General features: G+C 42.8%; 1 protein-coding gene across 1 annotated transcript in view; it reads right to left on the reverse strand.

The window, feature by feature from the left end:
* Window positions 1-52: 52 nt before the first annotated feature.
* Window positions 53-15,212, reverse strand: part of TEX9 (testis expressed 9) — a gene marked incomplete at its 5' end in the record, with an annotated part of 49,109 nt that continues 33,949 nt past the window's right edge. The window contains 3 exons of the mRNA XM_081093137.1: window positions 53-293; window positions 940-1,074; window positions 12,324-12,458. Of these exons, the coding sequence (XP_080949263.1) occupies window positions 216-293; window positions 940-1,074; window positions 12,324-12,458 (348 nt within the window). The 3' untranslated portion in view covers window positions 53-215. The remainder of the gene's footprint in view (window positions 294-939; window positions 1,075-12,323; window positions 12,459-15,212) is intronic.

Consider the following 15,212-nt stretch of genomic DNA (forward strand, 5'->3'; position numbering starts at 1 on the left):
TAAGTAAAGCATCCTTTTCTATCTACTGTAAGGGAGGAGAAAAGTAAAGGGTGAGGAATTCCAAAGTGCTTTATTTGTCAATAAGAACTTAAAAACAGAATTTCTCTCAGATAAACTCATTTCTTAAGAGTAAAAATAATTCAAACCATTATAACTTAGGCTAAATAAAATGTATAACCATCACACACTTAGTTATAGACACTAAAATACCCCACTTAAGAATTTCCCCAGTCAAGTGCCTTCATAAATTCCTCTTCAGTGAAAGACAGCATCTTGGCAGCTTCAATATGCATCTGTGTTTAAAAAAAAAAAAATTACTATGAAGACGTTTACTTTAGTATTAAGAATAAACCACACAACAGAAGTTTGTAAAAGTGTGTGTATACAATGCTATCAAATTATAAGCTCTGTTGTAGGAATCTGTACTCTAATTCCAATAAACATGATATATGAAACAGTAATTACATTCAAGAGTCAGCCTATAAAAGCCTATTTGTCCAATGGTGGTATTGCACCAATTAACTGTTGAAAGACAATTCAATAATAGTTTAATACCTAACCTAACCTTTGCAAAAAGGAAAAGAGGCAGAACCACGAATTCATGTCTATTCACTACCAGGTGACTCATGTAGAGAATGGAACAATAGTGATTTGGAATCAATTTTCACTCTTCCAAGAGGCAATCCAAGTTGCTCTTGTATATGGTATGTTCTTTATTTAGGAAGCACCCATACTGTATTTACCAGTCCCATTCTCCACATTACTAATTTACTTGCATAAAAATATCCACTTCCTTGGATGTCACATTATAAATAAATCTTATATAAACTTTTGTGCCTAAGCATGTTAAACAAACATATCTGAAGTACAAACACTAGTAAATATTTTAGTAGAGAGCTCCAAATAATATCGATGGGTTTTCTTTTAGGGTACACTCACCTTCTGCCTTTTTAAAACATCAATTAATTTTAATTGTTTCTTGAACCCTATCATTAATTCTCCTTTTTGTTTTTCTAGCTTCTTGTTTTCTGATTTTAATGCTTCAATTTTTTTGTGTTCTTCACTTGCTATATCCTATAAAAGAAAGAAATATAAGTTCCATATATACCTTTTTCACTCTTTTAATAGAAAAAGATTATAAAAACTATAATGAACTGAAATATAAAATTCTTGGTAAAGTTTTCTTTGCATTACTAAATTACTGTAACTTTGATAACTTTTAATGATGTTCAAGTCTCACATTTACATTTTAAAAAACGTTTTGAAATAACAACTTTGTTATATTCCAGTAATAGTAAAATAGCTTGTATTGGACCAGCTCTCCAGATAGTAGCAGATATAAACTCTGGACACAATTTTTAAAACATTTGAAGATGTAGGTGAGTAATCAATAGCAAAGTGGTGGTGGTATGACCCTTGAAAAAAATGGAAGCATATTGACTGAGAGTACTTTCCAGTTCATGAGTTCGCTGGGGATAGACCTCAAATCAGAAATAACAGTCTTATCCATGGGAAATCTTGGAAAGAATGGAGTCCTTAAAATCTACTTAAATATTCCCCGCAAATCCTTGGCAGACACCTAAATAACCATGTGCAGCCACTGTCCATGACAAGTGAGACAGGTTAGAACTTATTAAGTACTGGAAGATGTTATATAGTAAGTCCTCACTTAGCATCGTAGATTATTTTGCTTAATATCAGAGAAACTATGTATAATGAAATCAATTTTGATACAAACAAATAAGTTTCTATGGCATGTCATCAACATTATAACAAACAACATTGAATGAAAGTAACTTTTTTTCACGTATAGCAGCAGGTTGTCAAATAATGTAAAGTCGTTCATGCAAAGGAAAATAATACCAGAAGGAAATCTGAACCTACATACACATAAAGAAAAAACAAATAACAGCAATAGTAATATGGTAAAATAGTAAATAATGACTTTAAATTATTTTTTTAATAGAGATTAAATTATTTTTTTTAATAGAGAGTGATGTCAGCAAGATGGCAGAGTAGGACGGTCCAGAGCCCTTGTTCTCCCAAGGAACTCCCATGGAAACACTGAATATACAGTACACACATTACTGTAGCATTGTGAGAACTCTAGAAGTCAAGTAAGCAGCAGCAACCAAGCAAGAACCACATTTAAAACACTAGGAAATGACATTGCATTTATGTTCACCCTTTCACCTCACCTTCCCCACTGCCTCCCTTCGGATGGAAAGAACAAGAACAGAACTTGGTTTGATGTTCTGACTTATATGAGGGTGCCTTAGGGACTGTTTTGTCTGACCTGATGGAATGGTGGCATAGTCTGACTATTAGGTTGGAGCTGCTGAAAGCAGGGGTGGGCACTGCTGGACATGAGGACTGTAGGGGGTCTGCAGAACTACAGGTGCCTAGGGGCAAGAGCTTATGGGCAGAGGAATAAAATACATCTAAGGCACTGAGAAGTAGGGCCAAGACTCTTAGGAAATCAAGACATTTAAAAGACGAGAAAACTTTAAAAAAAAAAATTGGCAACAGGAAGTTCTTCCCTGTTAGTAATAAAGTGAAATATAAATGAATTAAATTCCCCATATACTAGAAGAATGCGTTTAAAAAAAGAGAACCAACTATATGCTGTCTACAAGAGATTTACTTTCAATCTAAAGACATACATAGATTGAAAATGAAAGAATGCAAAAAGATATTCCATGGAAATAGTAAAAAAAGGAGAATAGGTGTCGCTCTAATAAGATCAGGCAAAACAGACTAAGTCAAAACAGTTATAAGACAAAGAAGGACATTATATAATGATAAAAGGGTTAGTTCACTAAGGCACTACAACAATTATAAATATACTAGTGGCCCAGTGCACGAAATTCGTGCACGGGGGAGGGTATGTTCCTCAGCCTGGCCTGCACCCTCTCCAATTTGGGACCCCTTGAAAAATGTCCTGCCAGTTTACAGGGATTGGGCCTAAACCAGTAGTTGGACATCCCTCTCGTAATCCGGGACTGCTCTGCCCACACTGCAGCCACCGCTACTGCCTCAGCCACTGCCTGCCCAAGATCCATGGCTGTGGGGAGAGGGCCCACGCCCACACCCCGCAGAGAATCAGCTGGGAGGGAGTGCTGTACGCTGGCAGTGGGGCCAAGGACCAGTCCCTGGACCCCGCCAAGTGGGCCCAGCTGCAGAGGAGCCTGGATAAGAAGCTGGGCGAGCTAAGCAGCCAGAGGAGGAGCAAAAGGAGGGAGAAGGAGATGTGAGCCGGCCCTCACACCCTCCGGCCTTGTCTTTGCAAATGCAAGTGGGGGCAAGCGGCTGTCCCTGGTGCTTTCTGTGCCTTATAGCTGCTCCGGTGATGTGACCAGGGCTGCATGAGCAAGCCAGGGGCCTCTGGGAGGGGGTGGGTCCTCGGTCCCAGCATGCCATGCCTTGCACTGGGGTGGGGGCGGGCTGCAGTGGCTGTTCTCTTGACCTTCTGGGGAGAGCCGCCCCAGGTCTCGGTTTTGCTGGCACCAGGGCCCCCTGGGGCTCTCCAAGGTCCCTCGCCAACTGCCTTAAGAGAACCTTTAAGAGAGGTTCTGGGAGTCCGGGTTGCGGCCTGGCCTGCGCCCCGGCCTCCTGCCCTCAGATCGCCATGGCGATCGAGGGGCGCAGGCCCTCCCGCCCTTCAGTTGCCATGGTGGGGGTCCGCGGTTGCCACCTGGCCTGCGCTCCGGCCCTCCTGCCCTCCAATTGCCATGGTGATCAGGGCCACAGGCCAGCCGGCAACCCCTGCTTTCCCATGGGAATCACCCACTGGGGGGTGGGGAAAGGCAGCCGTTACCCACCCCCCAACTCTTGCCTGCCGCCTGGGTTGCCAATCACCATTCTTCAGTCCTTCCCCTTTCGCCTCTCATCATTGCGAGTATGCAAATTAACCGCCATCTTTGTTGGCAATTACCGCCATCTTGGCTGTCAGTTAATTTGCATATCTCGCTGATTAGCCAATGGGAAGGGTAGCAGTTGTACGCCAATTACGATGTTTCTGTTTTATTAGATAGGACTAGAGGCCCGGTGCACAAAAATTTGTGCAGTGGGGAGGAAGGGGAGCCCTCACCCCGGCCTGTGCTCTCTTGCAGTCTGGGACCCCTCAGGGGATGACCACCTGCTGGCTTAGGCACACTCCCCAGGGGATTGGGCCTAAGATGGCAATCAGACATCCCTCTGGCAGCCGAGCAGCCCTAGGGGGATGTCCACTTGCCAGCGAGGAGCAGGCCTAAACTGCAGTCAGACATCCTTAGCGCTGCTGAGGAGGCAGGAGAGGCTCCCACCACCACCGCTGTACTGGCAGCCATCAGCCTGGCTTGTGGCTGAGCAGAGCTCCTCCCATTTGAGAGCGCCCTGACCACCAGAGGGCAGCTTCTGCATTGAGCGTCTGTCCCCTGATGGTCAGTGTGTGTCATAGTGACCAGTCATTCCCAGTCCTTCTGCTGTTAGGGTCAGTTTCCATATTACCCTGTTACTATATAGGATAGAGGCCTGGTGCACGGGTGGGGGCTGGCTGGTTTGCCCTGAAGGGTGTCCCGGGATCAGGGTGGGGGTGCCGCTTGGGTGCCTGCCAGCCTGGGTGAGGGGATGATGGCTGTTTGCAGCTGATCAAACCCCCTTCAGGGTGGGGTTCCCCACTGGGTTGCCTGGCCAGCCTGGGTGAGGGGCTGAGGGCCGTTTTCAGGCTGGCGGGTGACTGAAGCTCCCAACCTCTCCTTTTTTTCTTTTTTCTTTTTTAATTCTGGGATTTAGTTACCTTCTATGGCTGTCACTGGAGCTGAGAGCCGGGCTTAGCTCTGAGGCTTGGCTCCAGCTCTGAGACCTCGGCTGCTGAAAGCAGGTATCTGGGCTTTGTTTAGCTTCTATAACTGAAACACTGTTGCAACTCCAGCTCTGAGGCCCAGCTGACTGAAAGCAGGTTTCTGGGGATTGTTTAGCTTCTATAATTGCAACATAGTTGCTTAGAGTGCAGCTCAGAGCTGGGTGGTGGCAGTGATGGCTTCCTCCATCACTGGAGCAAGCAAGCCTCCTGTTCGCTTCAGCTGCCTGGCTGCTGGCAGCCATCTTTGTTGGTAGTTAATTTGCATATCTGCCGGGAGCCGGTCCATCCTTGCTGTTTCAAGGGACCTGGCATATATGGCATACTGTTCTCAATATGTTTGCTCACCTTCTTGGCACTATGTGTTTTAACCTAGGTCTCTGAGAAAGGTTGTTTCCCCAGGTAGGGATTTTCCCCTGAAGTTAGGGAGGGAATAAAACCTCCTAACTAAGTGCCAGGCGGGTAATTAATCACTTTAACTATGAACAATCATGCTTAAGCTACATAATCTTTACTTCCTGGAATGGAGATAAGAAACGCCCTAACCTTTGTAATAGAGATTGATAGGATTGTATCAACTAGTATAAATACAGATGTAACAAGACTAGAGACAGAACTTAGAAGACAGAACCAAGAAGACAGAACCTACACAGAACCTAGAGACAGAAGAACTTCGCTGGAGAGAACATGGCAAAAGATCCTAGACAGAAACTGGCAACAGAACCTAGAGACAGAACCTAGCGAGAGAACATGGCAAAAGATCCTGGACTGAACCTGACTACAGAAATTGGCAAGAGAACCTGACTAGAACCTGGTGACTGAACCTGGCTGGAGAACCTGGACAGAACCTGGCTGGAGATCCTAAGCAGAACCTCTCTGGAGATCCAGACCAGAACTTGGCTGGAGATCCTGGCTAGGCTGCTGATCAAGTGAACACTGTCTCCGTATCCTTCCTTCTTCGCCGACTCCGTCTACGCCTTTGGGAACCCCTGGACCCACTGGGGTTGGACTCCGGCACATATCGCCCTGATTAGCCAGTGGGAAGTGTGTCGGAGGTACAGTTAATTACCATGTTTGTCTATTATTAGATAGGATATGCACTAATATCAGAACTTTTAAGTGTATGAAGCAAACATCAACAGAATAGGTAGGAGAAGTAGACAGCTCTGTAATAATAGGAGACTTCAATAATGGATAGTACAATCAGAAGATTAATGGCACAGTAACTAACACTCTAAATCACCAAGACATAATAATAGACATATTCAGAACATTCCACCCAACATATTTCTCAAATATACATGGAACATTCTCCAATCATTAGGCCACTAACAAATCTTAGTAAATTATACAAAGTATCTTTCCTTTTCATATAATGAAATAGAAATCAATTACAGAATGAAAGCTGCAATAGCCACAAATATGTGGGAATTAAGCAACCAATGGGTCAAAGAAATCAAGGGAATTTAGAAAATATCTTCAAGCAAATTATAATGAAAACACAACATACCAAAACTTATGGGATACAGTGAAAAAAGTTGTAAGAGAAATTTATAGCTGTAAATACTTACATTAAAAAAGATCTTAAATCAACTTTACAATTTATGAAAATTGAAAAAGAATTAATCCCCAAGTTAGTTGAAGATAGGAAATAATAAAGATTAAAGCAGAGTTGATGAATATATAATAGAAAAATAGTGTAGAAAAATCAATGATATCAAGAGTTGGTTCTTTGGAAAAAATCAATAAAACTGACAAACCTTTACCTAGAAAAGAGAAGGCTCAAATATCAGAAATTAGAGAGGGACATTACAACTGATATCCCAGAAATACAAAGGATCATAAGATAATACTATGAACACCAACAAACCAGATAACCTAGATGAAATGGATAAATTCCTAGAAACTCACAAGTTAATACAACTTAATTATGAATAGGACATGTAAACAGACCTATGACTGGTAAGGAGACTGCAACAGTGATCAGAAAGCTCAGTATCAGATGCCTTTACTGGTGAATTCTACCAAACATTAAAAGAAGAAATAATACCAACTGTCCTCAAATTCTTCCAAACATTGAAGATGACAAAACAACAAACTCAATCTATGAGGCCAGCATTAACCTGATACCAAAGCCAGACAAAGATACTGCAATAAAACTACAGACCACTATCCCTGATGAATTTTGATGCAAGAATTGTCAACAAAATAATAGCAAACTGATCTCCACAGCATATGAAAAAGATTATACACCAAATGAGATTTATTGCTGGATTTGCAAGAATGATTCAACACATGAAAATGAATGTAACACAACACATTAACAGAATAAAGGAAAATAATCACATGCTCATCTCAATGGACACTGAAAAACATTTGATAAAATTCAACATCTGTTCATAATAAAAACTCTTAACAGATTAGGTTTAGAAGGAATATACCTCAACATAATAACAGGCCATATATGGCAAGTCCACAGCTAACATCATAGTAAATGGTGAAAGGTTGAAAGTTTTTCCTCTAAGATCAGGAACAAGACAAGAGTGCCTACTCTTACCACTCCCATTCAACATAGTACCAGAAATCCTAGCTACAGTAATCAGGCAAGAAAAAGAAAAAGGCATCAGAATTGGAAAGGAAGAAGTAAAATTGTCTATTTGTTGATTACATGATTTTATACGGAAAACAACCCTAAAGATTCCATGAAAAAACTTAAGATCTAATCAACAAACTCACATTGCAGGATACAAAATTAACATTAAAATATTAGTAATGATTCTATACATTAATAATAAATTATAACAGAAATAAAACAATCCCCTTTACAAACTGCATCAAAAAGAAAAAAAATACTTAGGAATAAATTTAACCAAGGAGGTGAAAGACCTGTACACTGAAAACTATAAGACATTGGTAAAAGTTATCAAAGAAGAGACACGTAAATGGAAAGAATTAATATTAAAATGTCCATATTACCAAAGCCACCTATCAAATCAATGCAACTCCCTATCAAGATTCCAATGACAATCCTAAAATTTATATAGAACCACAAAAGATACCAGAGACAAAGCAATCCTGAGAAAGAACAACAAACTGGAGGCATCATACTTCCTGATTTCAAACTACATATAAAGCTGTAGAAATCAAAACAGTATGGTATAGCACAAAAACAGAAACATAAACCAACAGAATAGAATCAAGTGCCCAGAAATAAGCCCATGCACATAAGGTCAACTAATACTTTACAAGCCAAGAATACACAGTGGGGAAAAAGAATGAAACTAGTCACCTATCTTACACCACCCACAAAAATTAATTCAAAATGGGTTAAAGACTTAAATCTAAGACCAAAAGCCATGAAACACCTGGAAGAAAACTTGATAGTAAATAGGCAGTAATACAAACAAAATGTCATCCCATCGTGTTTAAATCTCTCACCCATAATGCAGTCCTGGGGTCGGAAGTTTGTCTTTAACACATCTAAGTTGTTTATTATATAAAGTTGATGGTTTTATACCAAGTTGTTTACATACCAGGTCATTACTTGAACTTACACAATGGCTGGCTATAAGTAGTAGACTCATCTGTTGTCATGGAAGCAAGTTTTACTTTCTACTTATTTAATATGTGTACTAAAATAAAGATCAAATCTATAACCAGAAGTATCAAATTTTGACATAACTGGTTATTTCACTTCATTTTTTTCAGACTTCCTTTAGAGTGTACCAAATTAAAATAATCTATAATAATAAAAGCGTAATGTGCATGCCCTGACTGGTTTGGCTCAGTGGCTAGAGCATCGGCCTGCGGACTGAGGGGTCCCGGGTTCGATTCCAGTCAAGGGCATGTACCTTTGTTGCAGGCACATCCCCAGTAGGAGATGTGCAGGAGGCAGCTGATCGATGTTTCTTTCTCAACGATGTTTCTAACTCTCTGTCTCTCTCCCTTCCTCTCTGTAAAAAGTCAATAAAAATATATTTTAAAAAAAGTGTAATATCCAAATGGAATGACTGTCCGGACGACCTTCCAGACAAAGCCAGGGCTGTGAAGGCCTACTCTTGCACGAATTTATATAGCCCTCTTGTCCTATCTAATAAAAGAGAAACATGGTAATTGGCGTACGACCGCTACCCTTCCCATTGGCTAATCAGGGCGATATGCAAATTAACTGCCAGCCAAGATGGCGGCCGGCAGCCAGGCAGCTTAAACTGAACATGAGGCTTGCTTGCTTCAGTGACGGAGGACTGCAACGTTCCCCGCCTTCCTTGCCGGCCTCTGAGCTTGCAGTTTAAAAAACATTGTAACAAATATAGAAGCTAAACAAAACCCCAGAAACCAGCTTTCAGAGAGCTGGGATCTCAGAGCTGGAGTTGATACAGAGTTTTGATTGTAGAACCAAAACAAACCAGATACCTGTTGTAAGCAGCTGAGGCCTCAGAGTTGGAGCCAAGCCTCAGAGCTAAAGCTGGCCCAGAATAAAAAAAGAAAAAGAAAAAAAGGAGCAGTTGGGAGCTTCAGTCCCAGCCTGAAAACAGCCCTCAGCCCCTCACCCAGACTGGCCAGGTACCCCAGTGGGGACCCCCACCCTGAAGGGGGTGTGACCAGCTGCAAACAGCCATCATCCCCTCACCCAGGCTGGCCAGGCACCCCAATGGGGACCCCCACTCTGATCCAGGACACCCTTCAGGGCAAACCAGCTGGCCCCCACCCATGCACCAGGCCTCTATTCTATATAGTAAAAGGGTAATATGCCTCTCAGCACCGGGATCAGCGGAGCCACAAGGCCTCCTGGCACCGGGATCAGCGTGACAGGGGGCAGCGCCCAAACCCCCTGATCGCCCTGCGGTTCTGTGTGTGACAGGGGGCGGGGCCACAACCTCCCTATCGGCCCTGCTCTGTGCCTGATAGGGGGGAGCTCCCCAACCCCCTGATCGGCCCTGCTCTGTGGGTGATAGAGGGCGGCGTCCCAACCCCCTGATCCGCCCTGCTCTGTGTGTGACGGGGCGGTGCACCAACTCCCCTATCGGCCCTACTCTGTGAGTGACAGGGGGAAGCTCCCCAACCCCCTGATTGACCCTGCTCTGTGCGTGACAGGGGGCAGCGACCCAACCCCGATTAGCCCTGCTCTGTGCGTGACAGGGGGGAGCTCCCCAACCCCCCAGTCGGCCATACCCTGAGCGTGACTGAGGGTGGCATTGCAACCTCCCGATCCGTCCTGTTCTGTGCATGACAGGGGGCAGCGCCCCAACTCCCCAATCGGCCTTGCTCTGAGCCCGACCAGGGGCTGCACCTAGGGATTGGGCCTGCCCTCTGCCACCCAGGAGCAGGCCTAAGCCAGCAGGGCGTTATCTCCCGAGGGGTCCCAGACTGCGAGAGGGCACAGGCCGGGCTGAGGGACCCCCCATCCCCCCGAGTGCACAAATTTTTGTGCACCGGGCCTCTAGTCCTATATAATAAAAGAGAAACATGCAAATTAACCATCCCTCTGCTACGCTTACGCCACGCCCACAAGCCAATCAGGAGCAACTATGCAAATTAACCCAAGTAAGATGATGGCAGCCATGGAGCTGGAGCGAGCAGGCAGCTTGGGTTGCCCCCGGCGATGGAGAAAGCCAAGCTTCCCACCTGCCCTGGCTGGCCCTGGGCTACACTCAGGCTACAAAGTTTCAATTATAGAAGATAAATAAATCCCAGAAAAAAGAAAAAAAGGAGAGGCTGGGAGCTTGGGTCACCAGGGGAGCATGGCCAGCCTGAAAACTGCCCTCAGCCCCTCACCCAGGCTGGCCACACCCCCATGGGGTGAGGGTCCCCACTGGGGGGCTTGACCAGCCTGCAAACAGCCATTAGCCCCTCACCCAGGCTGGCCAGGAACCCCAGCGGGGACCCCCACCCTGAAGGGGCTGTGGCCCAGCCTGAAAGTGGCCCTCAGCCCCTCACCCAGGCAGGCCAGGCACCCCAAAGGGACCCCCACCCTGATCCGGGACACCCTTCAAGGCAAACTACTCCCCCCCCCCCCGCCGTGCACTAGGCCTCTCTCCTATATAATTAAAGGGTAATATGCAAACTGACCCTATCAGCAGAATGACTGGGAATGACTGGTCACTATGACACACACTGGCCACCAGGGGGCAGACACTCAATGCAGGACCTGCCCCCTGGTGGTCAGTGCACTCCCACTTCTACTCAGCCAAAAGCCAGGCTCACAGCTGGCAAGCGCAGCGGCAGTGGTGGGAGCTTCTCCCGCTTCCGTGGCAGGACTAAGGAGCAGCGAGTTGAGTGGTAAGGAGCAAGCAGGCGGGTGTTAAGGAGCGAGGGACCCCGGACTATGAGAGAGCACAGGCTTGGCTGAGGGACATCCCCCAGTGCACAATTTTGTACACCGGGCCTCTAGTACTGTAATAACATGCTAATTACTGGTAAGTTTGTAGACTTCCTAATTTGTTCATTTAATGACTTCTATTGATAAAACCCCATCATCATGCCATCATGATGGCTCTTAAATATGAATATAGTAAGTTCATACAGCATAAACCATCTCGCAGAAGACATCTTAAAATTCTACAGTCACTGCAATGTATTTGTCTCTATTCAACTTATTGGAGGACTTACCAAGATCAGTTTTGTTAAGTGCCCTATGTTATGCTAATTTAATCTAAAATGTATCATTTTATGTAATTAGGGTAGCTCCTAATTTCATCACCCAACCCATTGTTAAATATTGTCCTGAGAGAGAGATTCCAATGGAGCAACACTTTCAGCTTGACACAACCAAAAACTATAGCCAGTATTTATAGTATACAAAATGTCTTCACACATATCGATATTTGAGCCTTCATTTATTCAACAGATATTTTAGGAATTAAATGGTAATTCTATGGCAATCATTTGTTAGATACTGGGAATACCAAGGTGATCCTTACAATAACTCTGTAACAGTGGTTATCAAAATGTTATATCAGACCCAGTGGCATCATCACCTGGGAATCTGTTAAAACTGCACGCTCTCAGGCCTAACCCCAGGTCTACTGAAACAGAAACTCTGGGGTGGGGCCCAGCAATCTATGGTTCAATGAGCCCTCCAGGTGAACCAGTGACCTGTAAAATAGCCCCTTGTATTATATACTAGAAAATTAGGCTCAAAGAAGGATACAACAAACGAGATAAAAAGAGATTTTTCTTCATCATTTATCCCCAAATTAGAAAAGTGTCTGGCATATAATATGGGCACAAAATAAAGATCTGTTGGATGAAAATAGTGAGTGAATCCTCCCAAGAGTTGTGCTATCACCCAATTACAGCAATTGCCCAAGCAATGTAATTCTAACTGAAAATGTACATACTGATATTGAGTCTATTTCTCAAAAGAGAAATGTTTACCATGACAACAAGAATTATAATTAAAAAACTATTTAGTTTTGAATCTTGCATAAAAGAGGAAGCTATCAAAGTTGATCACTACCAAAACCTTCCCATGTTTCCATACCTTGCTATTCTGTCTTAATTTACTTAGCTCCGATTTATATTTTTCTGCTTCTTCTAGAGCTCTATTCAAGCGAACCTCCGTGGCACTTTGCGTAGTGGCAGCTTGTTTTTGTAGTCTTCTTTTATTTTCTAATTCCTGTACAGTAAAAAGAAAATGTATGGAACATTTATAAATATATCATAAGTTCCCTCTATTAGTCTGCAATATTTTCCATTTCCTATTCCTTGCTTTCTTCGAAATTTTACACACACCACCACCACCACAACCAGAGACTGAATACTGAGTGACAGAGTTCTCAGAGAATTCTTACCCTGAATTGGTTTTAGAAAAATATATCTTTAAACATATAGTTGCAAATTAAGCTTTCAGGTTATTTTTTGTTTGGAATTTCCTGCCTCTTTTTATTGATCCCAAGATACAGTAGTCATGCCTCCCTCCATTTTATAAGCAACTCTTTATAACTACAGTTATTCCTTCAGGAACAACCCAAAACATCAAATGTAAGACACAAACTCATAAATACTGTTTGTGTAAACCTGACAAACATTTTAAAAAATAATTGTTAAATACAGAGCATTCTACATTAGCCTTACAGGGAAATCCCAATTCTATGCAAAAACAACAGCTCTTAGGAGTTATTTTCCACATATCAGAGTGGGTTTAGACCTGCATTTCTGCAAATATTCTAAGAGATGCTATTGCAGAGAATCTATAGGCCACACAAAAAGAAACATGAACATATAGGATAAATTCCCAACTCCCACCATAATCTGGCACCATAATCTCATTTCCTGCCACAGGTGTTAACTTTGGCTATATCAACAGTACTTGGATATCTCCCAAACCACCATATTTCTTGCCTCTGAGCCTTTGCTCATGCTCTTCCTTCTGCCCTGACCCCTCCCTACTCTTCATTTTTACCTGGCTAGCACATACTCACCCTTTAAGACAGCTAGGGCTATACACTATGGTTTTACCTTCTCCCAGAAGCCTTTCCTCTCTATCCTCCCAGGTTAGATTAGGTACCCTTTCTTCAGAGCTTCAATAGCATCCTGATATACATACACAATAGTCCCTGTTGTGTGAAACTGAATCTATCCATTTTGTTTGTTCCCCCACTATAGTGTAAGTTCCTTGAGGATAAGGAACTGTCTTAATTTCAATATTCCCAGAACTCTGGTGGCAAACAAGAGGCACTAATGACATGTTTATTGAATGGATTTTACTTTAAAATACTTCACTCGATCTTCTTTGTATCACCTGCAATGCCTAGTACAGAGCCTTTTACAAAGAACATACTCACTATGGAACTGAAATGAGGGAGCTAAAAATACAGTTAACTGTTTTCTTCTTTTGAAAGTTTTTCTCCTGGCTGTATCACTATGCTGTATTTGAAAACTGATCTCCCTGGCTCCAAGTAATTACAGGGAAACAAAACACATGCTGCTCTTTATGAAGGTTTCTAAACAAATCAAACTGTGTATGGATACCATCTGCTATCACCAGCCTTCTTCACAGCTTTCTGGTGGTAGCTTACACTAAGAACTAGCCTGATTTATCTCACTGTTCACATAGAAAAGGCAAAGATTCTCATTAACTACAAAGTCCACAATTCTTGGTGATTTTGTAACCTACTTCACAGAAAAGTGAAAACCATCCTTCACCACATGATGTCCTCCCTGGCCCTGAATCAATACTGCCCACTCCCTTTCTTAAAAGTGAAAAAGAAAACATATAGTCAGAAGAATAGTAAAGCAGGAAATAAAGTTTTCCTATGTAAGTAAATCCACTATAGAAAGGAAAAACCTTATTAAAAACTTGAAAACATTTGTTTTCAATCATTGCAAGTACTTTTTACAAAATGCAGACAGGATACCAATACTGTTATGAGAGAGCTTGCATCCTGAAATTACTCAATATAAAGCAAATACACAGTTACAAAAATTAAGCAGTTTTCATATCACTAGAGAAAAATTTTGTGAAACCAAAAAATAGCTGAGGTACCAATACATATATCAAACAATGATAAGTTATTAAAAGTGGGGCCCCTTAAAACTCAAGATAAAAAAAGAAACCAACCAAACAAACAAAAACAAAACAAAACCCATTTACCATTGCAACAAAAACATTAAGATACCTAGGAATAAACTTAAATAAGGAAGTAAAAGACCTGTACTCAGGAAACTACAGGAACTTGAAAAAAGAGATAGAAGACATTAACAAATGGAAGAATATATCATGTTCATGGGTTGGTAGAATCAACATCATTAAAATGTCCATACTACCCAAAGCAATCTATAGGTTCAATGCAATCCCCATTAAAATACTAATGGCATATTTCACAGACCTAGAACAAACTCTCCAAAAATTCTTATGGAATGAAAAAAGACCCCGAATATTTGCAGCAATCTTGAGAAAGAAGAACAAAGTTGGAGGGTCACAATACCAGATATCAACCTATATTACAAAGCTACCGTTCTCAAAACTGCCTGGCACTGGCACAAGAACAGACATATAGAACAATGGAACAGAACAGAGAACCCAGAAATTGATCCAAGCCATTATGATCTACACTAATAAAAGACAAAGATGCTAATTGACCATACCTTCGCTACGCCCATCAGCCAATCAGAAGAGTATGCAAACTAACCCAACAAAGATGGCCGTTAAATTTGCATACTGCAGGCAGGGAGGGACAGCGCCATTCGCCGCCTGCCCCGCCGCCATCCGGGCCTGCTATCTGCGACCCAGGGTGGCGGGATGGGACAGCACTGATCTGCCAGCCCGCCCGGCCGCCATCTGGGCCTCCCGTGTGCGACCCGACCTGGGGCGACCGGGTGGGACAGCAGCGATCCGCCAGCCCGCCCAGCCGCCATCCAGGTATCCCGT

This window comes from Myotis nattereri (assembly GCF_964212035.1).
Source record: "Myotis nattereri genome assembly, chromosome: 1".
NCBI lineage: Eukaryota > Metazoa > Chordata > Mammalia > Chiroptera > Vespertilionidae > Myotis > Myotis nattereri.